The sequence below is a fragment of the Tasmannia lanceolata genome, unplaced genomic scaffold (assembly GCF_043159265.1).
Source record: "Tasmannia lanceolata isolate RefF3 unplaced genomic scaffold, GAP_Taslan_0.1 ptg000023l, whole genome shotgun sequence".
In the NCBI taxonomy this organism is placed as follows: domain Eukaryota; kingdom Viridiplantae; phylum Streptophyta; class Magnoliopsida; order Canellales; family Winteraceae; genus Tasmannia; species Tasmannia lanceolata.
This window is the reverse complement of record NW_027518700.1, coordinates 27,441,039-27,465,917: the sequence shown is the minus strand read 5'-3', so window position 1 is coordinate 27,465,917 and position 24,879 is coordinate 27,441,039. Positions and strand designations below refer to the sequence as shown.

Sequence of the window (24,879 nt, the reverse complement as noted above, 5' to 3'; positions counted from 1 at the left end):
ATAACACTCACTCTCACTTAAGAAAAAGATAAGCAAGTAAAAGTCCTAAAGTCTCTTAAGAACTATCTAAGGTCAAGGCACAAGAGAGAAAGGGAGAGTGATTTCCTTGTTAAAATGGAGTATAAACCCTTATGAATGCTCAAGGAAAGTTAGGTAAGTCATTAAGAGTATTTACTAAGGCCCAATAAGTTATATATATATATATATATAAGGGAGTAAGAAATATGGCCTTTTTAGACTCCCCAACGGTCGTCTCGGAATTGTAGCTCGGAATTTCAATTTGACCGTTGCACCTTTATTATTTTTGAACAGAACCATTCACAGAACTCCGAGAAAAATCTCAGAATTCCGAGAAGGCTAATTTCAGCAGATTTACAAGTTTTAGTTGCTGATTGTTTTTGGGCCTTCGAAATTCACTTATATCTTGATGAATGGAATGTCATATGGGTCCAAACATGTGAGGACACCACTATGATCATTCACTTGTCTAATTAGGTTCATTTTAGGTTAGTTTCAAATCTCTCTTTTGTGCCTTTAACCTAGCTAGTAAATGATTGACCATTACATTCTAAATAGAGCTTGGTCTTCAACCTTGATGGCACTTTGGAGAAACTTTGAATTGTCTTCTATCAACTCCATTGATGCTTGAGCATAGCTTTGGCCTTTGAGTTGATTTTTGTCCTTTTGCGGCTTGTGTTTGATCTTGCCTTTGAATGACCTTGTTTTGCTTTGATGATGCTTTGATATGCCTTTTTGTGTTGATGCCTTCTTCATGTCTTTGATTTCACTTTGCGCTTGAATGAATTGATCCTTGAAGTGCAAACTTGAGAGTACTAAAGCTTGAAACAACACCACTTAAACATTGAAGGTCATTAGTACATAAAATCATTATATGACAAAATTGGGTTTGTTAGTCATCAAAACATATTACTAGGAGTACTTGTTGAACCCTTAGGCTAATGATCTCCCCCTTTTTGATGATGACAAACACAATTTGCCTTAGGGTAGGAGCTCCCCTTATGGGATGAATAAACCAATTAATGCTCCCCCTAAGAATTTGATCTATTTGCCAATAAAAACATTAATTACAAGGATAGAAAATTTAACGAAATTGAGCTTTGCTCCCCCTCAATATATGCATATAGTTATGACTTGGGACCTGAAATATTCTCCCCCTTTTATCATCACCAAAAAGGTGGAACAAAAGGATAGAAAACATATGAGAACCAAGAACTCAAATGAAAAGCAATGCATGAGAGATATAATTATCTAGGACCAAGATTTTAAGCATATCTCAATACATTTGAGCTAAGAAGAAAGAACAGTGAACACAAGCTCAAGGGCATAAACACACCATATTTCATATATATAAGGAAAGGCCATACATAGAATCAATGAGGTGCTTGGCCATACATCCTCATCTCAATAACAACCAGTAATACCCAAGTACAAACATACATACATCTCCTAGTCCAAATATAGTATATGGCCTAGAGAAGTTAAGTAGATAGCCTAAGCAACTACAGATATGTCCAAAATGATCAAGGAGCATGATCCAACTACTGCTGTGGAGGAGGTGGAGGATAAGATGAACTGCTAGGGTACTGACTCCACTACCCGCCCGAGAGGTACTGGTGGAATGCTGTGAACTGGTCATCAACATGAGTGGTAAGCGTCTGGAATCGAAAAGTGAGCTCATCATCAACATGAGTAGTAAGCTTCTCAAACTGAGAAGCTATGGATCGCTCAAGGGATTCCTGCATGGCGATCAAGTCCTGTCGGGTGCATGCCTGAGACATATCCTGAGATGACCGTGGGGCTTCCGCCTCTTGAGCCTGAACATCCTGATCCTCTACTTCTTCACCCTCAGAGTCTTCTTCATCAGAGGCCACTTCAACAACTGTTTTATCTAATCCCATTCGTCGGAAGGTGCGATCATCGAATGGAGCGGTGGGAGCAGTGGTCGCCTCACCATCCAGAGAGATACTGAAGTAGTGGAATAAGCGAGTAAGGAGCATGCCATATGTCATAGAAGATCTGAATCTACGAGGAGCCTGAAACATATATCAAAAAATGACGTATGGGAGGCAAATCTGGTGGCCCTCAAGAATGCAGTAGATGATATAGGCCTCCAACAACCTTAGGGCATCGAACATCCCACCTCGAGGAGTGAAGTTGCTGAACATAAAGTTGTGAAGCATTTTAGCAACGGGAATGAGGTCGTTAGCTTGCACATACATGTTGGGTGCATAATCCCTGGCAATCTTGCCATAAACCGTGTCATGATCAAGATCCTCAATGGAACTATTCCATCCTCAGGCCAGAAATAGTGTTCATGTTCAGCGGAACTAATGCCAAGGATCTCACCAAGTTGATGGTAATTGAGCTTGATTGACGTTTTCTTCACGTGAGACTCAATCTTGAAGTAGGAAGGCGTGATACTGAGATTGGCATAGAAGAGACGTACCAATCGAGGGTAGATAAGCTCGTTGATGTGAAGAATTTGTGTCCACCCTAGGGCATCAAAGCGAGCTTGAAGTTCAAAGTGTTCAAGGACTTTGGGTTCGATGTATCGGCCGGTGAGAAAGCCACGATGTTCAATTTCCATCCAAAGTTTCTTGGCTTGTTTGCTATTGAAGTAGGAAGAAGGGATAACCTCCGGTTCCGGGGCCGGAGCCTTGGCCTTTTTACGGGATGGCCCTTCATCCTCTTGTTCGCAGGAGGAACCTCCAAGGTTGAGATTTTTGGTTCGAGGCATGGTTCTAAGCTAGGGTTTGAAGAAAATGGAAAAAAGTAGGAAAAAACAGAGATTTGGAGCCCAATGGAGAGAAATAGAGTGAGAGAAATGGAGAAGATGGAAGGATAATGGGTTGAGATGAACAAGGGTGCAAAAATAAAGAGAAAACAGTGATAGAAAGCATAAAACAAGGTCAAAGTGTTGAGAAATTTGGGGGTTTATCAAAAGGGACGAATTTCTAGGGTTTTAATGGAGAAAAGAGGGTTTTGATGAAAGATGGAAGTGGATTAGGGTTTGAATTCGGTGGATTGGAAGAGAAAAAGGGTTTTTAGAGTTAGGGTTTGTAGAGGGATGAAAAAGAAGAAGAGGGAAAGAGAGAAATGAGTGAAATGAGCAAAGAAACATTTGCTCCAGGGGTTTAAAACCCGCCTGGAACAATTCTCGGAATTTCGAGAAAAGTTCTCGGAGTTCCGAGCATTTTTTATTTTGCTACTGTTTCATTCTCGGAGTTCCGAGATTATACTTTTTTGCTTCTATTTGAACTTCAGAATTCTGAGAGTTTTCTCAGAGTTTCGAGCTCGGAATTCTGAATTTCTTTTTTGGAGTTCCGAGTAGTGTTTTTTTTTAATGCATAAATTTTTGCAATGTTGAGCTCATTCAATAGAGATATATGATCAATAAAGATAATATATTTTAGCAATATATTCAAACATGAATCTCACATATTGACTTAACCATGGTTTAGATGATGGCGCATGGCCAAAAGATTAAGTGTCTTAATTAAGGGTGACAATACCGACTCCCCCTTCGAACAAAGTGGGCTATGGGCACCAATTGAGTGAATTTTAGTAATAGGATTTGATCATCTTGAACTATGTAGTCACTAACAAAACAAGGGTGATAAAGATATATAAATACATGTATAGAGAGACATTACGACCAAGTCAAGCTTCATTTTCAAACTCTTTCACTTGATCTAAACTCCAAATGTTGAGCCTACTTCTAATATCACAAAATCTATCCTCATTTAGGAATTTTGTGAATATATCCGCCAATTGATCATTTGTGTGGATATACTTAATAGAAATATCCCCCTTTTGAGAATGAGCTCTAAGGAAATGATGCCTTACCTCTATGTGCTTGGTTCTTGAATGTTGAATTGGATTCTTTGTAAAGTTGATAGCACTTGTGTTATCACAATGGATTGGAACACTATTAAATTTAAGATTGTAATCCATGAGAGTGTTCTTCATCCATAGGATTTGTGCACAACAAGCTCTGGCTGCAATATATTCGGCTTCGGTAGTAGATAGGGCTACATAGTTTTATTTCTTGCTAAACCAAGACACAAGAGACCTACCTAGGAATTGACATGTACCACTTGTACTTTTTCTATCTATTCTACATCCGGCAAAGTCGGCATCTGAATATTATACTAGGTTGAATTCATTAGATCTTTCATACCACAAACGTAGAGGAGTTCCTTTGAGATAGTTGAAGATTCTCTTAACCGCACTGACATGGGACTGTTTTGGATCCGATTGGAATCTAGCACTAATACACGCACTAAGCATTATATCCGCCCTACTAGCAGTCAAGTACAATAGGCTTCCTATCATTCCTCTAAACTTTTTTTTATCAACCGGTTTTTCAATTTCATCATTTTCTAATTTGGTGGATGTGCTCATTGGAGTTGGCTTGATTTGAGAGCTATTCATTCCAAATTTCTTTAGGAGTTCCCTAGTGTACTTCTCTTGATTGATGAAAATTCTATTTTACATTGTTTGATTTGAAGTCCTAGGAAGTAGGTGAGTTCTCCATCATGCTCATCTCAAACTCTTTTTGAATGGATTGAGCAAAGTCTTCACACATCTTACCATTAGTAGCACCAAATATGGTATCATCCATATATATTTGAACAATAAGCATATCTTTTCCTTTTCTTTTAATGAACAAGGTTTTGTCAACCTTGCCCATTTGAAAGCCACTCTCTAATAGGATCCTGCTAAGCTTTTCATACCAAGCTCTAAGAGCTTGCTTTAGACCATATAGGACTTTATCCAACCTATAGACATGATTAGGGTGTTTGAAATCTGCAAAACCGGAAGGTTGTTCAACATAAACTTTCTTTATAATATACCCATTAAGGAATGCACTCTTCACATCCATGTGATATAACTTGAAGTTCTTATGGCATGCGAATGCGAGAAGCATCTTTATGGCTTCCAATCTAGCAACCGGAGCAAGAGTTTCATCATAATCGATGCCTTCCTCTTGGTTGTAACCTTGGGCTACTTATCTAGCTTTATTCCTTTGAACATCTCCATGCTAATCGAGTTTGTTTCTAAATACCCATTTGGTTCCAATAACCGGGTGATCACTAGGCCTAGGAACTAACCTCCACACTTTGTTTCTTTCAAATTGGTTGAGTTCATCATGCATAGCAACAATCCAAAACTCATCCTTTTCGGCTTCCTTTATGGACTTGGGCTCTATTTGGGAGATAAATGCCGTGTTGGCACAAATATTTCTATAATGAGATCTTGTCTTGACTCCGTGAGAGGTTTTTCCTATGATTTGAGTAGAAGGATAACTAGACATTATTCTACTATGTTTAGGGGGACCTTCTGCTTCAACCTCTTCTATAGGTTGACCTTCTAAATCAAGATTTTTTAAGGGTTGAACAAGAGTATCTACTTGACTAGGAGGCTCTAGAAGATTGGAATCATCATCTTCATCAATCACTTTTGGAGGTTCAAATGATTCATCAAATTTAACATGGATGGACTCTTCAACAATTTGAGTTCTCTTGTTATACAACCTATAAGCGTTGCTATGAGTTGAATATCCTAAGAAGATACCTTCAACAGATTTGGAGTCAAACTTGTGCAAATTATCTTTCATGTTCAATATAAAATATTTACATCCAAAAACATTGAAGTAACTAACTTTAGGGGGTGTTCCACTCCATAGTTTATATGGTGTTTTGTTAAGGTGAGGTCTAATGAGCACTCTATTTAGAATATAGCAAGCTGTATGAACGGCTTCTGCCCACAAATTTCTAGGTACATTTTGCTCATTCAACATTGTTCTAGCCATTTTCAATAAGTGATATATTTTTCCTTTCAACTACCCCATTTTGTTGAGGTGTTCTTGGAGTCGAGAAATTGTATTTGATTCCATTTTCATTACAAAAGGTTTCAAACTCAATGTTCTCAAACTTGGTTCCATGATCACTTCTTATTTCATTTATGAAAACCCCTTATTCATTTTGAATTCTTTTGCACAAGTTGACAAACTTTTTGAAAGTTTCATCTTTACTTGATAAAAACAACACCCAAGTAAATCTAGAATAATCATCAACAATCACATACACATCTACTTCATCCTCTACTACGAGTCTTCATGGGACCAAATAGGTCTATGTGAAGAAGTTGTAGTGGACAAGATGTAGATATCACACTTATATGTTTGAAAGAGTCTTTAGTATGTTTTCCATGCAAGCAAGCACTACAAACTTTGTCTTTTACATACTTGAGCTTAGGTAGCTCTCTCATTAAGTTCTTAGATGACAATCTTGAAATTAAATCCATATGAGCATGACCAAGTCTTCTATGCCATAGCTAAGGGTTATTTTCTATGGCAGAAAGACATTGGATGTTTTGACTCTCAAAATCTTCTAAGGCCCATGAGTACATGTGTCCATCTCTATATGTAATGAATTCTACTTCATTGTTCTTAGCATTCAAAATCTTACATCTATCGTTTTCAGAAAGTACTTTATGACCAAGATCACATAATTGGCTAATGCTAATTAAGTTAAAGGAAAGACCATCAAACAAGCAAAACATGCTCAACTTTAATATCTCTAATTTTAATGGTACATTCACTGATGATTTTGCTTCTTGTGTCATCCCCAAAGGTGGAATTTCCTTGGTGGCTCATGGTGACGAATGCGAACTTGGTTACATCTCCCGTCATATGCCTTGAGCAATCACTATCCAAAAATTATTTATCCTTTGAGGGCTTGCCTTTCAAGCATAACTACAAGAAATCAAACTCAAGTTGAAGCTTTAGGTACCCACCTTTTCTTGGGTCCTTCATGGTTAGCAACATTATCAAGTTCATCTTTTCTAACCCAAAGAAACTTCGATGCATTTAATTTCTTAACATTGCATGCAAATCTTAAATGCCCTACTCTACCACAATAGTGACAAGTAGGTGCAAAAGAGCTAGAACTAGCATGCATGTGAGAGGACTACTTCATGAATTTATTCTTTAAGGAAGCTTCTCCTTTAGAAAAGGGTTGGTATCCAAGACCAACTTTTTCTAAAGAAATAAGCTTGTTTTCAAGGATTTCATCCAACTTGTTCTTTCCACATGAAATTTTTTAAAAAGATAAATTCATTTCCTTGCATTTCAAATCAAGTTTTTCATTTTTCTCTTTCAAACTCTCGTCTTCAAAGATTAGCTTATCAATTTCTTCATTCAAGGCTTTGTTTTCCAAAATCAATTTTTCACTAGTATTGGTTTGCAAATCAAGTTCATTTTTTCAAAAAACCAAAATCTCTAGTTATATCTTGCAAAGATTTTTTCATGGTTTTGTTCTTAGTAGTTTGCAAATACAAATTTTCATGAAGTTTCTCACATGCAAGTATCAATTCATCATTAGAAATTCATGAACAATATCATCAAGATCATTTACCTTGGAAATGGAGATCTCATTTGTCACCTCGGCTAGTCTCATGAAGCAAAGTTCATCTCCTTCTTTTCCACTTGACACATTTCTGGATGAGGCACTCCCTTCATCCCAAGCCGCACACAAAGCCTTCTTGTCATCTCTTTTCTTCTTCTTGTTCTTGTCATCATTTTTGTTGAGTGGGCAATTTGGCCGTATGTGCCAAACCTTCTTGCAATTGTAGCATCTCATCTCCTCTTTGCTTGTAGGTCTACTTCTTCCTTGGCTTGTGTTTCCTCCTTTCTTGTACTTTAGAAATTTGTTAAATCTCTTGGTGAAGAGAGCAGGTCATCATCTTGAATATCTTCTTCACTCTCTTCACTCTCAACTCTTGCTTTGAAAGCTATTCCTTTCTTTTTAGTATCTTCTTTATGTTTGTTTAGTGTTTCTCTTCCTTTTAGAACCATTTCAAATGTTATTAATGATCCTATCAAGTCATATAATCCCATTTTTGATACATCTTTGGCGGTGACCTTAGAAAGGTCGAGTCATCTAATCCCAAAATCTAATCCAAGCGCCTCCCTAGCATCCCCCAGAGGCTCCGCGACCTGTACAAGAAAGGTCGAGTGCCCACAGGAGGGAGCCGACACATCCTAGTAGAGACCGGACCCACCGAGAGTTCATCATTCCAAGACCAGGCATGCCCATACGGAACCTCACTATCGTCGCAGGTCACATTCTCGCTCAGTGCAAAGGCACCGAGCCCAGGAGGACCGTGCACCACGAGAGAGGCCCAGTCATCGTCGAAAAAGCTCAGAGAGTCACTCCGGCTCCGCAGCGAGTCCCTCTGTGTAGAGAAACAGATCAGTGGGCCGAGCAGACCAGAGGGCTGATCCAATGCTACAGAGGATAGAAGAGATAGACCACCATATAGAAGAGCTGGCAAAGGATCAAGGCCGGCCTGCTGCAAAGACGTTCTCAAGCAGACCGTCATTCACCGACAATGTTATGAACGCGCCAGCGCCCAGAGGGTTCAAAATGTCGACAGTTTCGTAATATGACGGAACCACCGACCCTGTAGACCACATGAAGACGTTCAGGACTATGATGCTCCTGCACGGCGCCTCTGATGGGTTCATCTGCAGAGCGTTCCCGACCACACTGACCGGTGCAGCCCAGGACTGGTAACTTTGAGGACTTTGGGGACGATCTGGTCCGCCATTTCATGAGAAGCCAGAGGCCAAGGAAAACAACAACATCCCTAATGGCCTTGCAGCAGGAAGATAATGAACCTCTGAAAAAATTCGTCAGCCGTTTCAACAAGGAGGCCCTCCAAGTGCCAAATTTGGATTCTTTAGCTGCCATGAATGCACTCCTCGCGGGCGCCAAATCCAATGATATCCACCTATCAGTAGCTCGCCAAAACTCGCACTCACTGGCGGATCTGATGGCTGGAGTCGAGGAGTACATAGCCGTGGAGGAGACTCTGGCAGCCTTAGATTCAAACCGGAGGAGGACCTCCGAAGAAAAGAACCATACCAAGCAGTGTAGGGATGATAAGGCCTCCAGAAGAGAAAGGCCCCCCCAGAGGAGGGAAGAGAACTATACCCCTCTCAACACCTCCAGAAGACACATACTGGCCGCGATCAAAGCAGAAGAATTCGTAAGATGGCTGACCAGGATGATCTCCAAAGGAAACAAGAGACACAAGTCGAAGTATTGTCGGTCCACAGGGACCACGGGCACGACACAGATGAGTGCTGGCAGCTCAAGGAAGAAATCAAGCTGCTGATCAATCGGGGATACTTGAAAAAATATGTCAAAGATGACGGCCACAGGAGAGAGCGCAAGGAGAAGAGCCTTCAGGGCCAGAGCCCTTGACGGTCACAGCCGCCCCCTGCGCGGAATCAATCTCCCCCACCATCAAGCCCACAACCGGAGATGCGCCGATCCCAGCCTAATGGGGTCATCAACACAATTATGGGCGGACCGGCCGCCGGGGGTACATCATCTGCTGCTCGAAAGGCCTACTCACGCCGAGTCAATGCCGTGCACACTTGCAGCAAAAAGATGAAGACCGAGAATGAGATCTCCTTCTCAAATGCGGATCTCGACAACTTGATACTACCTCACGACGGCGCCCTTGTCCTAACCATGCTCGTTGCAAACTGAGAATTAAAGAAAATCCTTGTCGATAACGGGAGTTCGGCCGACATTCTGTACTATCATGCTTTTAAGCAAATGATGATAGGAGATGACCGCTTAAGGCCGGCGAACTCCGATCTGTTCGGTTTCTCAGGAGAGATCGTTAAAGTGGAAGGACAGATTGAACTCTCAGTCCTTGTCGGGGAGCCGCCCTGTCAAGCCTTCGCGATAGTCAACTTCTTGGTAGTGAGGGCCACATCGGTCTACAACGCTATCTTAGGACGACCCAGCCAGAATCTCATCCGTGCTGTTGCCTCCGCCTATCATCAAAAAATGAAGTTCATAACTCCAAATGGTGTGGGAGAAGTCAGAGGAAATCAGCCTCAATCCAGAGAGTGCTATGCCATGGCACTCAGAGGCAAAAATGCATCGGAATCGCTGCCGATTGAGCTACTTGATCTAAGAGATGAAGCCCAAGTGAATGAATCCGTTGAAGAACTCATCCCCATTCCTCTGTTCGAAGACGACGGCGAGAAGGTCATCCAAATCGGCTCCTCTTTGGACAGTAGCACCCGGCAGAACCTCACCCAGTTTCTTCAAGACAATGCAGACGTCTTCGCATGGGCTCCCACAGACATGCCCTGCATAGATCCGGAGGTCAGCACTCAGAGACTCGGTGTCGATCCCACCTGCAGGCCGGTGAAACAAAAAAGGAGACATTTTGCCCTGGAAAGGCGGCAGGCGATCAAGGAAGAAGTGGAGAGGCTCTTGAGGGCTGACTTCATTCGAGAAATCCAATATGCGGACTGGCTGGCGAATGTGGTCCTGGTAAAGAAAGTCAATGGGAAGTGGAGGACCTGCGTTGATTTCACCGATCTGAACAAACCATGTCTCAAGGACAGCTACCCGCTCCCAAAAATCGACCAGCTGATAGATGCCATCGCAGGTCACGAACTGCTGAGCTTCATGGTCGCCTTCTCCGGGTACAACCAGATCAGAATGTATGAATCAGATATACCAAAGACTTCCTTCATAACAGATCAGGGGACGTATTGTTACTGCGTCATGCCTTTCGGCCTAAAGAATGCCGGGGCAACATATCAGAGGCTAGTAAACAAGCTCTTCGAAAAGTAAATTGGCCGCAACATGGAGGTCTACATAGATGACATGTTGGTCAAAATCCAGAGCGCACAAGATCATGTCTCCGACCTAAAAGAGACATTCCAAGTCCTAAGGGAGCATAACATGAAGCTCAACCCCACCAAGTGCACATTCGGTGTCAGCTCGGAAAAATTCTTGGGATTTATGGTAAGCCGAAGAGGGATAGAAGCCAATCCAGAAAAGATCAAGGCCGTGGTGGAGCTCACTCCACCAAAGACCATTAGAGAAGTACAATGGCTGGCCGGGAAGGTGGCCGCACTGAGGCGCTTCATCTCAAAATCTGTAGAGAGATGCCTGCCTTTCTTCAACGCTGTCAAAGGAATCAAAACAGCACCCTGGACACAGGAGTGTCAAGTCGCATTCGAGGAGCTGAAGCAGTACTTGTCCTCTCCACCGCTGTTGACAAAGCCAGGGCTGGGGGAGGAGCTGCTTTTGTACCTATCCGTAAGCCTCATGGCACTGGCAGCTGTGCTAATCCGAGAAGAGCACAACCAGCAAAAACCGATCTACTATGTCAGCAAGGTCCTACACGATGCCGAGATCAAGTACCAGCGGGTTGAGAAATTGGCATGCGCTCTGATCATGGCGGCTAGAAAACTGAGGCTGTATTTTCAAGCCCACACAATAAAGGTCCTGACCGATCAACCGCTCAGACAGGTTCTCCACAGACCAGACACCTCAGGGTGACTTGTGAAATGGGCCGTGGAGCTGAGCGAATTTGATATCCAGTACCTGCCTAGGCCAGCGACAAAAGCCCAAGTACTGGCAGACTTCGTGGCCGAGTGCACCATCCACCAGCAAAGTATCGAATCCGAAATTGTCCAAACCCCGGTTGTAGAGAAGGTAACAACAACTGGGGAACGAACAGAAGCTGAGACTGAACCAGTAAGAACAGAAAACATCCCTATACCGGCAGAATAGAATCCATCGTCCAACGAACCGATCTGGGAAGTATATGTGGACGGATCTTCAAACATGGTTGGGAGCCGTTTTGATTCTCACCAGGCCCAATAACTTTGTTCTGGATTACGTGCTAAGGTTCAGATTCTGTGCATCCAACAATGAGGCAGAATATGAGGCTCTCATCGCCGGAATGAACCTAGCAGTCCAGACCAGCACCCAAAGGCTGAAGGCGTATTGCAACTCCCAGCTGGTCACAAACCAGATCCAAGGAGTCTATGAGGCTCTCGACGAGCGCATGATTAAATATCTCTCCAAGGTCCGCCGGTTGGCCGGCAAGTTGAAAAACATCGAGGTCATCAGAATCCCCAGAACGAAAAATGCAAAAGTGGATGTGCTGTCTAAGCTGGTAGCATCCAGTTACATCAGTCTTGGGAGTATATGTATGGAATTTCTGAAAAAATCCAGTATCGAAAATGAGGCTGTAGAAGTAATGCAGGTCGAGCACGAGCCGTGCTGGATGGACGAAATCATTGAGTACCTGCGTAGCGGGTAGCTTCCCGAAGCAAAGAAGAAAGCCCACAAAGTGATACAGAGAGCAGCTCGGTTTTCCCTAGATGGTGAGAGCCTGTACAAAAGGTCGTACACCCTTCCGTACCTAAAATGCCTCTGGCCAAGCAACGCCGCATACACTCTGCAAGAGACGCATGAAGGAATTTACGGAGAACACCTGGGGGGCAAGGCCCTGGCCATCAAAGTACTGCTGAGAGGCCTGTACTGGCCAACCTTGAGGCAAGACGCTCTGGACCTGGTCAAAAGGTGCGAGAGATGCCAAAAGTTCTCTCCCACCATCCATCAATCGGCTGTATCCATGGCCCCGATCACCAGCTCACTCCCTTTCGCAGTATGAGGATGGACATCTTGGGCCCTTTTCCACCAGCCTCCAGAAGACTTGGCCATTGACTATTTTACTAAGTGGGTGGAGGCTGAACCTCTAGCCCAGATCACGGAGCAAAACGTGCAGACCTTCTTCTGGAAGTCAGTCGTTTGCAGATTCAGGATACCCCGCGTCTTGATAACGGACAACGACAGACAGTTCAACTGCCGGAACTTTAAAAAATTCTACTTTGAATTGAAGATCGAACAAAGAATCACTTCTGTGGCGCACCCTCAGACGAATGGGCAGACTGAAGTAACGAATAGAATCCTACTCCATGGGATCAAAAAGAGGCTGGACGAAAAGGCAGGCCGATAGGCAGACGAACTTTATCACGTCCTATGGGTGTATCGTACCACCCCGCGCACCGCGACGGGGGAGTCGCCATTCAACTTGTCCTTTGGAACTGAGGCCGTAATACCCGTCGATGTTGGCGTCCCGTCTCCCAGAGTCACCAACTTCAATGAGCAGCTCAATGGAGATGGACTCCGCGCAAACCTTGACTTGCTGGAAGAAGCCCGGGAAGAATCCCGAATCAGGGTCGCGGCCTACAAACAAAAAGTGTCCAACTATCACGACCTGAAGATACACCCAAGAGAGTTCCGAGCAGGGGACCTAGTTCTGAGGAAGGCTGCTATCTCCCAACCGAAGAAGGTAGGCAAACTCTCCCCGACCTGGGAGGGGCCGTACCGGGTGAAAGAGGTAATTCGCCCAGGGAGTTACAAGCTGGAAACACTTGCGGAGCACCTACTACCCCACGCCTGGAATTTGAAGAACGTCCGAAAATACTATCAATAGCTGCCTACTTGGCGCAAAAGCGAATGCCGTTGTAAGTACGCTTGAATGTGAATGATAAAAAGGATACTGTTTCTTTGTAAATCTCCGAGCACTCCGTCTCAGAAACCTAGTTCACCAAAACTTGGGTACTCACTGCTTGGTTCACCCCGGTTTGTCTCCACAAAGACCGGAAGCACACTTCTGGTCAGGAATGGACCCGGGCAGAAAACCAAACCTGCTCAGAAACCCAGTTCACCAAAACTTGGTTACTCGCTGCTTGGTTCACCCCGGTTCGTCTCCACAAAGACCGGAAGCACACTTCTGGTCAGGAAAGGGCCCGGGCAGAAAACCAAACCTGCTCAAAAACCCAGTTCACCAAAACTTGGGTACTCGCTGCTTGGTTCACCCCAGTTCGTCTTCACAAAGACCGGAAGCGCACTTCTGGTCAGGAACGGGCCCGGGCAGAAAACCAAACCTGCTCAGAAACCCAGTTCACCAAAACTTGGGTACTCGCTGCCCGATTCACCCTGGTTCGTCTCCACAGAGACTGAAAGCGCACTTCTGATCAAGAACGGGCCCGGGCAGAAAACCAAACCTGCTCAGAAACCCAGTTCACCAAAACTTGGGTACTCGCTGCTTGGTTCACCCCTGTTCGTCTCCACAAACACCTGAAGGGCACTTCTGGTCAAGAACGGGCCGGGCAGAAAACCAAACCTGCTCAGAAAGCCAGTTCACCAAAACTTGGGTACTCGCTGCTTGGTTCACCCCGGTTCTTCTCCACAAAGACCGGAAGCACATTTCTAGTCAGGAACGGGCTCGAGCAGAAAACCAAACCTGCTTAGAAATCCAGTTCACCAAAACTTGGGTACTCGCTGCCCGATTCACCCCGGTTCGTCTCCACAGAGACTGAAAGCGCACTTCTGATCAGGAACGGGCCTGGGCAGAAAACCAAACCTGCTCAGAAACCCAGTTCAACAAAACTTGGGTACTCGTTACCCCGGTTCATCTCCACAAAGGCCGGAAGCACACTTGTGGTCAGGAACCGGCCCGGGTAGAAAAATAACCTTTGCGAGAATCCAGCTCAGTAAAAACTTGAATACCTGCCGGAAGCACCGTTCTGTTCGGAAACAAACTGTTTTACAAGCGTTATTTGCCCAGTGTTGAGTTAATCAATACTAGTAAGAGGCACACAAGAGGAAACAGTAGACTAGAAGAATGTAACTTCTATTCACGAAAAGTTGGGCCTCTAAGGGCCATTAAAAAAAAGCAGGGCCTCCAAGGGCCATTACAAAGAGAATCAAGAAACGGTGCCAAAAAGGAAAAAATGGGGAGCTCAAGACACCCCATGACCACCTTCCCGCAGGGGATCTACCACCGCGGCTTCAGCTGCTGCGAGGGCATCCTGTTCCTCTTCGTCCCTGGCCACCAGCGGATCAGGAAGGACAAGGCCCGTCAGAACGACATTCGGGTTGGATCCCTTGACCTGCTGAAGGCAATCCATGAATCCCAACTTGTAAGATTCAGTGGACAAACTAATGAGTTCGTCCTCCTTCTTCTGCACGGCCTCTGCCACGGCCACTGTATGCCTCTCCCGGGCTTTCTCCCTCTGCTCATTGAGGGCTTTGGAGGCCTTCTGCTTCTGGGCGGCCATCTTGGTCTTGAGCCTGTTTATCTCCTGATCCCTATCCGTAATGGACCTATTGAGCTCGGCAACCTCCTGCTCCAGCTTGCCGTTCTCCTCCTCAGACTGAGTGATTGCAGCAGAAAACTTCCAGCTCTTCTCGCGGAAGTCATGATAATACAATCCGATCTGCGGGTCAGCGAAAATAAATGAGCAACAGATTATTAAAAAAAAAGTACCTGGTAAAGTGAAGAGAAGATGGCCTCATCGGCCGCATCTGGAGGATCGTTTAGAACCTGGAGCTTATCATGGTTCAGTAGGCCTTTGGTGACGATCTCCATGGCCACCCGGCTGTCACCCAAGCCGGCGTCGCTCTTTTGAATGTCCCAGTTGGGCCAGAAAATATTATCTCCGGGCCTCGCGGGGGTGGATCGAACTCTGATAGCTGTGTCCCCTGGCTTAGAGGACCCCGCTCCCCGGCCGTATGCGCCGACCAGCTTTACCGTGGGCTTGCCCCTGGGGGGCGGTGTAACCTGAGTTGGTGCGGGACTTGAGACCTCGGGAGCTTTCCTTTTCTGGCCCTGCTGGCCCTGGCCCCTGCCGAAGGCCCCTTGCCTCACCTTCTCTAGCTGGGACTGCTTTTGCATTTCTGAAATTCAACAGGACAAACAAAAACCTGTCAGGAATGAAGGAAAGAAAAGAGGAGCTCAAAAGCAAGACTAGCCACATACGTGCCAAGGTTGCAGTACTAATGCCGAGCCCGACCAGAATCTCTTCCCTAGAGAATTCCTCACAATGAATCATGCCCGTTCATTGCAGCTCATCATTGACTCGAGCAAACGTGAGCCTATCCTCGCCTTCCAAGCTCGCCTTGCGACTCAACGCAAGCGTGTCCGGCATATCCCATTTTAATGGAACCGGCCATGGCTAGGAGAGCTCGCTGTCCTCAACGTAGAAGAACCTGCTTTTCCACTTATGAATAGAAGTTGGGATGCCTGTGATCATCTTCTCATCGGGACACTGGCTGATATAGATGCAACCCCTGTCCTTGTGCCTCTTCAGATGTGCACACATGCAGAACAGAGGTATGGACAGGTTCCTTTCGAGACGACCTTGGACTAGATATATGAACCCGACCAGCGTCCTCCATGAGTTCGGTGCGACTTGGGCCGGCGCTAGGCCGTAATATCGGAGGACCTCGGCAAAGAAGGGATGCAGAGGGAACCTAAGCCCGGCTCTTAAGGACTCATCGTAAATACAGACGTCGGCACTCTCATTGTTGGCCCTATCCCCCTCTATTGCCGCCCTCAGTTTGAATCGCTTAGGAATGCAATATCTATCCCTAACTTCCCCTAGCCTGGACTCGTCAAGGATATTCTCCTCATACAGAGCCTGAATGTTATACTGGGGATTGGCGTCCATCCGAGCTGCAGCTATAACCTCAACAGCCCGGCCTAGAACGAAAGTGGTGGACGCCTCCGCAACATCACTACCCCCACTCGCCTCTGCTCGGAAGTAGCTATCCGTTGGGGCCAGAGTGGTATTTAAATCCAAAATCACCTCGTCCCCACTATCTATGACCTCTACACTAACACTAGGACTTGCCATATACGGGCCGAGAACCCTGGGCGGATTTGCTTGGGTCCTTTCCGACGAACTAGACCCCGAACTGCTAGAGGATACGAACTCCCCTGAGGATGACCTGGAACTAGACTCAGAACTAGATTCACTACGGGACATGAAGGACGCAGGAAAAGAAACGAGTAAAAGACGCGCTCAAGAAGATTACCGGTCTGAAGAGGGAGGCTCCTAACCCGCAGACGACCACAACCCCACGATTAACGAGCCGAACAAGCAGAGCAAAAGAAAAAAAAAAGAGTAGTAGAAAGTGAAAAGTGAAAATGAAAGGTGAAAACCTTTATTTATAGCCTTAAGACCTGAGGTGGTTCGCATTTGTGAACTAGGCGATGCCACGTGTCCCTCATTAATGAAGGGTACACACTTCGAGGTGAGGGCGCGAGTAAATGCGCTCATGTATAGACTATGCACGTACAATGTGGATGCGGAAAAATCTTCCAAGTGAATGAGGGTTATCTATGAAGTGCTTGAATACGGGATATCTTCTAAGTGACTGTGCCCGTCTAAAAAATCAAGCCGGACAGAATATGACGCGTCCGCTAAACGACAAAAATCTGCCCGGCCCAAGCCGGACATAATATGACGCGACCGCAAAACGACAAACATCTGCCCTGGACAGAATATGACGCGTCCTCAAAAAGACAAAAATCTACCCGGGAAAAGCAGGACAGACGGCTTGGCCGGACAGATTTTACACTTCACCTTCTGGCCGTTCCAGGCCGGACATATTTTACACTTCAACTTCTGGCCGTCCCAGGCCGGACAGACGGCTTGGCTGGACAGATTTCACCCCATTTATCCGGGTCAGTCCCAGACGGATCTCTTACTTCATTTCATCGAGCCATCCCGAACACCGGCTCGTTCTACCGTTCAGGAACATAACTCCTCGCACTTCCCCAAATCACTACAATGACTTGGAGAACTGGGGGGCAACTGATGGGGTATGAAAAACAACAACTAATTAGCTGTCGACACGTGGCTCCAGAAGGGCCCACCACAAATCCGGCATCTGCCCAGGGGTAATCCGGTAATTATAAACCCACAAAAGGGCCGACACTTGTCCTGGGGTAGGTAATCCAACCACCCCAGGTCTCCCTCTATAAAAGGCCTCTCAAGGCTCAAAGCAAAAGGTAAATAACTTCCAAAACTACCACTTAAGTTTTGGCCCTGCACTTTTGCTCATACTGACTTGAGTGTCGAATGGGCCCGTCCGGAGCAACGACTCCGGGTTAGTCTTCTGACTTCGTGCGCTCTTGTTGAGGACTCAGTTTCTTCAGCTCGGTCCCTTGGACCTGCCAGATCAGCTCTTTCGTCACTGCATTATCTGTTACCAATTTTAGGCCTAACACTAGCCATCATTTTCTACCCAAGAATGTAGTGTCAACTCTGATGAAAATTGGTATTACAAACTTTGTGGTTTCTGCCTGGATGTCATTGCGATTGTTGTTAGTTTTTGCTTTGTAGTCTGTACTAGAGGATGTATACTCTTTGCGCCTCTGAAGTAGAATATCTCACTTTCAAATTATTTAGCATGTTTGCAGCCCTACACAACAAGAGGGAACATTGATTCTAGGAGTTTTCGTTTCCTTCTGTCTTCCTTGTCTTCCTTTGAAGTGTTCAATTTTTTTTTTCAATCCTTTGATATGGTTTAGACTAAAGTACTTAATTTCAAATTATTTAGCATTTTTTTTTCATTCCAAAATTTCTGAAATTCAGTTTCTGTTAATCTTATCTTTTATTTATGGTTCATACTTCCAAAATGCTTGTGCGTTCATTGTAACATATATTCATTGCTTCATTGAACTATTTCATGGTCATCCATGGTTATTTTTAAATCATGCCTGATCAACGTGAATTCTACATCCATATATTGCTTGATTACGCCTCTATGGCTGGCCTCTACCCACTTCAACTGCCGTTGATCGTTGTTTCGGATTTGGACCATAAATCTACTACTCGAATTCCAACCAATATCTCTGGGATATGGAATTGGAATAGGCTAGGGCTCTCGAAATGCTTCGACTAGATCTTTACGAGGTTAGTGCTTCAGTGGCAAAATCGAGTCATTCCATAACATGGCTAGGAATGAAGGGTTTGATAGTCCAAGTTCAGCCTATCACCTCCGGATAAGGTAGTAGGAAATTGAATTCACTAAGGGCCCGTTTAGATGCCGAGAAGATTTTGATTTGGATTTCTCACATTTGCAGCCCTTTTTGTATTGTAATTTGGATCCGATCAAATTCATGGATTTCTAATTCAGCAGCTGACACTGAAAAAAATCAAATCAGATTTCTAAATTTGCTGTGGAAATAAGAAATTGGAAATCCACAGATATGGCAGTTTCCTTCACCCTCTTTGCTCCTCAACCTCTCCCCTCCACTAGGAAGTAACCCCTTCCTTCTATGTCTCCCTCTACATGAGCTGCTGGATCTATTCATTTTGTATTCAAAACTCAATTCCAAATCCAAATACAAAATGGGAGGTGTCTAAAATGCAGTATCACATACTTTCATCTTTATCCTCGAGCACCAAAGGTAGAGAGGCCCCTAGTGCTGCATAGAATCAGAGCTCAGTAGCGGTAACCTTTGACAAAGCTAAATGGCACCGCTGGAAGGTTTGGTAGACAAGGCTCGGTCAAACCTTGGGTGCAAATTGAAGAAGGGCATTATACGGGTTGAAGTAGACTGAGAGCATAGTTTGGGAAGATCTACAACTATTTTGTGTTCTTGAGATATGCCCTTATTAGGAGTTGCACATATTTACGGGATCTTTAACTTCGAATAGAAATAAATAAAAAATTTGTTTTTTATTTGGCTTGAAAGAAGCTTTTGGCTGCTATAAAAATTTTCGTGCTCTAGTAACAAAACAGACGATAAGTGTTAGACCTAAAATCGGTAACAGGTACAGCAGTGATGTAAGAGCTGAGCTGGATGGCTAGAGGAGCTGAGTCCTGAAGGACCGGAGTGAACGAGGAGTGAGGTGGTCGAGAGAGAGTCCTGCTATGAGGGCTGAGTCCTGCACAAGGCAAGCGAGGTCAGAAGACCAGACCGGGTTTTACTCCGGACAGGCCCTTCGACACTCAAGTCAGTATGAGCAGGAGTGAAGGGGAGATGTCTGAGAGTTTAGGGAGAGAATGATTTTCGCATTACCCATTGGTTTGAGCTTTGAATCCCTTTTTATAGGGAAAACCTGGTGAGGTGTCCTGGACAGGTGTCCAGGACAGATGACGGCCTGTAAGAGGCTGGAGTTCACCTACCCCAAGACAGGTGGCAGGCTGTGAGTGGCTGGAGTTCACCTGCCCCAGGACAGGTGGCAGGCTGTGAGTGGCTGGAGTTCACCTACTCCGGGACAGGTGGCAGCCTGTGAGTGGCTGGAGTTCACCTGCTCTGGGACAGGTGGCAGCCTGTGAGTGGCTGGAGTTTTTACACCCCATCAGTTGCCCCCCAGTTTTCCAAGTCATTGAGTGACTTGGGAAAGTGTGGTTGATCGCTTATCTGGGTGGACAGGTGTTGTGTGGAAGTGAATCGGAGGGTTCAGTCTGGAGGTCCAGTCCGGGGTCCAGCTGGAAGTGGAGTCCGGAGATTCAGTCCGGAGTCCGGCTGGAAGTGGAGTCCGGAGGTCCAGTCCGGAGTTCGGCTGGAAGTGGAGTCCGGAGTCCGGAGTCCGGCTGGAAGTTGAGTCCGGAGTCCGGCTGGAAGTGGAGTCCGGAGGTCCAGTCCGGAGTCCGGCTGGAAGTGGAGTCCGGAGTCCGGCTGGGAGTTGAGTCCGGAGACCGGCTGGAAGTTGAGTCCGGAGTCCGGCTGGGAGTTGAGTCCGGAGTCCGGCTGGAAGTTGAGTTCGGAGTCCGGCGGGAAGTTGAGTCCGGAGTCCGGCTGGAAGTTGAGTCCGGAGTCCGGCTGGGAGTTGAGTTCGGAGTCCGGCGGGAAGTTGAGTCCGGAGTCCGGCTGGAAGTTGAGTCCGGAGTCCGGCTGGGAGTTGAGTCCGGAGTCCGGCTGGAAGTTGAGTCCGGAGTCCGGACTGATTTTTGTCGTATTGCGGCCAGTCCGGTTCGGACCGGACTGGTTTTTGTCGTTTTGTTGAAACGCGTTATATCCAGTTCGGATTTTCCCGGACTGATTTTTGTCGTCTTGCGGCCAGTCCGGTTCGGACCGGACTGGTTTTTGTCGTTTTGTTGAAACGCGTTATATCCAGTTCGGATTTTCCCGGACTGATTTTTGTCGTCTTGCGGCCAGTCCGGTTCGGACCGGACTGGTTTTTGTCGTTTTGTTGAAACGCGTTATATCCAGTTCGGATTTTCCCGGACTGATTTTTGTTGTCTTGCGGCCAGTCCGGTTCGGACCGGACTGGTTTTTGTCGTTTTATTGAAACGCGTTATATCCAGTTCGGATTTTCCCGGACTGATTTTTGTCGTCTTGCGGCCAGTCCGGTTCGTACCGGACTGGTTTTTGTCGTTTTGTTGAAACGCGTTATATCCAGTTCGGATTTTCCCGGACTGATTTTTGTCGTCTTGCGGCCAGTCCGGTTCGGACCAGACTGGTTTTTGTTGTTTTGTTGAAACGCGTTATATCCAGTTCGGATTTAAAACTCCAGTACGGAGTGCGGAGCGTGGAGCACGGAGTACGGAGCACGGAGTACGGAGCAAGGAGCATGAGGTGGAGCGGAGATGTGAATTTTCATGCACGTAGGAACACGCGCGTGCTTGATCGTATTTTTGAGTGGGAGAATGTGTCCGTCATAAATATGGGACACGTGGCGCCATTTGAGTCTCCTCGAGATGCGTGCATCGTATTTAATGCCCCACCGCCTCTGAAAAGCTATAAAAAGAGGTTTTACCCCCTCATTCTTTACTTTTTACTTTTCATCTTTTCTTCTTTTTCTTGCTCTGGGAGCTTCGACTTCTCAGTTCTCAGTTCGCAGTTCGCAGTTCCCAGTTCGCAGTTCGCAGTTCGAGTTGCGCAAGGACTTGACGAGCTCCACTCACCGGTATTCCTCTCAGCCCTTCTCTTTACTACATGTCTGATAGTAATTCGAGTTCCGAGTCCGGTACGGAGTCCTCCACTAGCAGTAGTTCAGAATTTAGGCCGCCGCAAGAGCCTGTAATGGCTAGGACGTCCGCTAGAGTAGATCTTGTAGATAGTGACGACGAAGGGGACAAGGAGGAGGTGTTTTTAGACTTAAACGCCACTCCACTCCCCACTGTTAGTCTCTCCCGAGCAGAAGGGAGTGTTGAAAGCGACGTTGCTGAGGCGTCTACAACATTCCCTCCTGGTCAGGCGGTGGAGGTAGTCGCTAGAGCGCGGATGGATGCCAACCCAAAATACAACCTGCGAGCTCTAGTCGAAGAGAACTACCTCACCGGGTCCATGCTAGGCGACATTAGGAATAAGTACTGTGTGCCTCCAAGATTTGAACTGAAGGCAGCTATAGAGGGAGACAGAGCCTGTAACGAGAGTCGAGATCTCTGTATTTATGAGGAGTCGATGAGGGCGGGACTCCGATTTCCTCTGCACCCATTCTTCGCAGCGGTGCTTCGATACTACGGACTGGCCCCAGCTCAAGTAGCTCCGAACTCATGGAGACTACTGACTGGGTTCTTGTATCTTGTCCACGGCCGGTTAGAGAGGAGCGTGAGCTTGTCGCTATTCCGTGCTTGTGCACATCTGAAGAGGCATAAGGAAGGGGGCTGGATCTACATCAGCCAGCGCCCTGAACTCAAAATCATCACCGGTATCCCCTCGTCAATACATTCATGGAAGAATAGGTTCTTCTACGCCGAGGATAAGGAGGCCAGTGAGCCCTGGCCTGTCCCTCTAGTGTGGGACACTCCGGATACTTCCAAATTAAGTCGAAAGCCGCTCCTCGAGAGTGAGGACAAAGATACTTTCGCCTTGATGCGGAAGGAGATTGAGCAATCAGGCCTTATCCGCTGTGCAGAGTTCTCAAGAGAGGAGGTGCTAGTTGGACTGGGCGTGAGTGCCGCGACTCCAGAACGTATGTAGCTAGACTTGTCTTTTAAGATATGTTTACTTTTATATGCTTGCTTCTGACTGCTTGCTTGTCTGGCAGAAATGAAGAAACAATCGACTGTCGAGAAGATAAGACAGGGAGCCCAGCCACGGGCACAGGAGGGTGCTGCACAGGCACAACAGGAGCGCCAGAAGAGAAAGGCGACTGTACTGGGGAGTCCGGCCCCGTCACAGGGCACTCCACCCCCATCCCAGAGGCCCAAGACTACGGTGAAGCTAATAGGCCCCTTTGGGCCGTTCTGAAGGATGACACTGCCCTAGGCGAGAGCCGAGTAGCAGCAGAGCTCATGAGCAAGTGTTTGCTGCGGAAGGACAAGCAACAGATCCTTTACGAGCCGCCAGCTACAGGAGAGGAGGCTGTGTTATCCTCAGCTTACCAGGTAAGGAAGTGGTGATCCATTTGCTAACTTTCTGCCCATTTCTTCCTTTCACCATACTGATGCCTGTTTCTTTCTTCAGATCTTGCTCTACTATAATGACCTCAAGGAGAAGAGTAAGAAGTTCTCCCAAGCCATTACTGCATCTGAAGAGGTGAACGGAAAGTTGGCCGCTGAGGTGCAGGAGCTTCAAACGAGCATCGGGCGAATAGAGGAGGAGAGGAGGTTGTTGAAAGAGGATCTGGCCGCAGAGAAGAGGAAACTGGCCAAGGCTGCTGAAGCCATGGAGGCTCAAAGAGGAAGAGCCACTGAGAGGCAGGAGAAGGCAGTGAAGGAGGCCACAGAGGCGAAGGAGGCTGAACTTTTCAGCCTGTCGAGTGAGGCTTATAGTCTTGGATACTACGACTGCCTCCAGGAGCTCCAGGCCTGCAATCCAAACTTATTGATGCAGAACATGACTCTCCCTGCCAGGCCGAAGATTACTGATGAGGAGCCAGATACTCCTGCTGACATCACCTCTCTTCCAGATGCTTAGAATTTTTTTTTTGTTTGTTTTGACCTCTTTTTGTAATGGTCCTTGAGACCCTACAGCTCTTACCAGCATTTTTAAAGTGAATTTTGTAATGGCCCTCGAGGCCCCACATATTCTGATCAATGAAATCACATTTGTCTGTCTCTGATACTTCTCAACTGAGTGATTTGCTTGACTTTGTCTTTTTAATTTTGATAACCTGTGAATGAGGCTGTTGGTAGTCGAATTGTGACTAAGTACCCAAGTTTTGTGAACTGGGTTTCCAGTAAGTACCCAAGTTTTGTGAACTGGGTTTCCAGTGAGTACCCAAGTTTAAGAACTGGGTTTCCAGTGAGTACCCAAGTTTTGTGAACTGGGTTTCCAGTGAGTACCCAAGTTTTGTGAACTGGGTTTCCAGTGAGTACCCAAGTTTAAGAACTGGGTTTCCAGTGAGTACCCAAGTTTTGTGAACTGGGTTTCCAGTGAGTACCCAAGTTTAAGAACTGGGTTTCCAGTGAGTACCCAAGTTTTGTGAACTGGGTTTCCAGAGAGTAAGAGTGAAACAAAGTCTGCAAAAAAAAAGATTATTTATTTATAACAACAAATTGACAAATTTACAAAGTCACCTTTTTACGTTGTACATTTTGTCTATTGATAATATCTCCTGAGATTTTTGGAGTTCCAGGCGTGAGGTAATAAGTGCTCTTCCAGTGTCTCCAGTTTATAGCTTCCTGGCCGGATAACTTCTTTCACTCGATATGGCCCTTCCCAAGTCGGGGAGAGTTTCCCGACTTTCGTGGGTTGGGAGACGGCTGCCTTTCTCAGGAATAAATCTCCTGTCCTGAATTCTCTGGGGCGAATCTTGGAGTTGTGATAACTTGATACTCTCTGCTTATAAGCGGCGACCCGGATTCGAGATTCTTCCCGGATTTCTTCTAGTAAGTCGAGATCGGCACGGAGCCCGTCGCCGTTAAGCTGCTCGTTGAAGCTGGTGATTCGGGGAGACGGAGCGCCTATATCGACTGGTATCACAGCCTCAGTACCAAAGGAAAGGTTGAATGGTGATTCACCAGTCGTCGTGCGAGGAGTAGTGCGGTAAGCCCACAGAACGTGATAGAGCTCATCTGCCCAACGGCCAGCTTTTTCGTCCAGCCTCTTCTTTATCCCCTGGAGCAGGATTCTATTAGTTACTTCCGTTTGCCCATTGGTCTGGGGGTGTGCAACCGAAGTGAATCTCTGTTCAATTTTTAGGTCCGAGCAAAACTTTCGAAAGTTCCGGCAGTCGAACTGTTTGCCGTTGTCTGTGATTAAGATACGGGGAATCCCAAATCTACAGACTACTGCCTTCCAGAAGAAGTTCTGCACATTCTG

The 24,879-nt window shown here is 46.0% G+C and overlaps 1 protein-coding gene across 1 annotated transcript; it reads left to right on the top strand.

Annotated features, from left to right (window-relative positions):
* The first annotated feature begins 22,597 nt into the window (after window positions 1-22,597).
* LOC143856660 (uncharacterized) lies at window positions 22,598-23,895 on the top strand. Its single transcript, XM_077366924.1, has 2 exons — window positions 22,598-23,000; window positions 23,080-23,895. The coding sequence occupies exons 1-2, from the start codon at window positions 22,614-22,616 to the stop codon at window positions 23,530-23,532; spliced, it is 840 nt and encodes a 279-aa protein (XP_077223039.1). The 5' UTR covers window positions 22,598-22,613; the 3' UTR covers window positions 23,533-23,895.
* The last annotated feature ends 984 nt before the right edge of the window (window positions 23,896-24,879 follow it).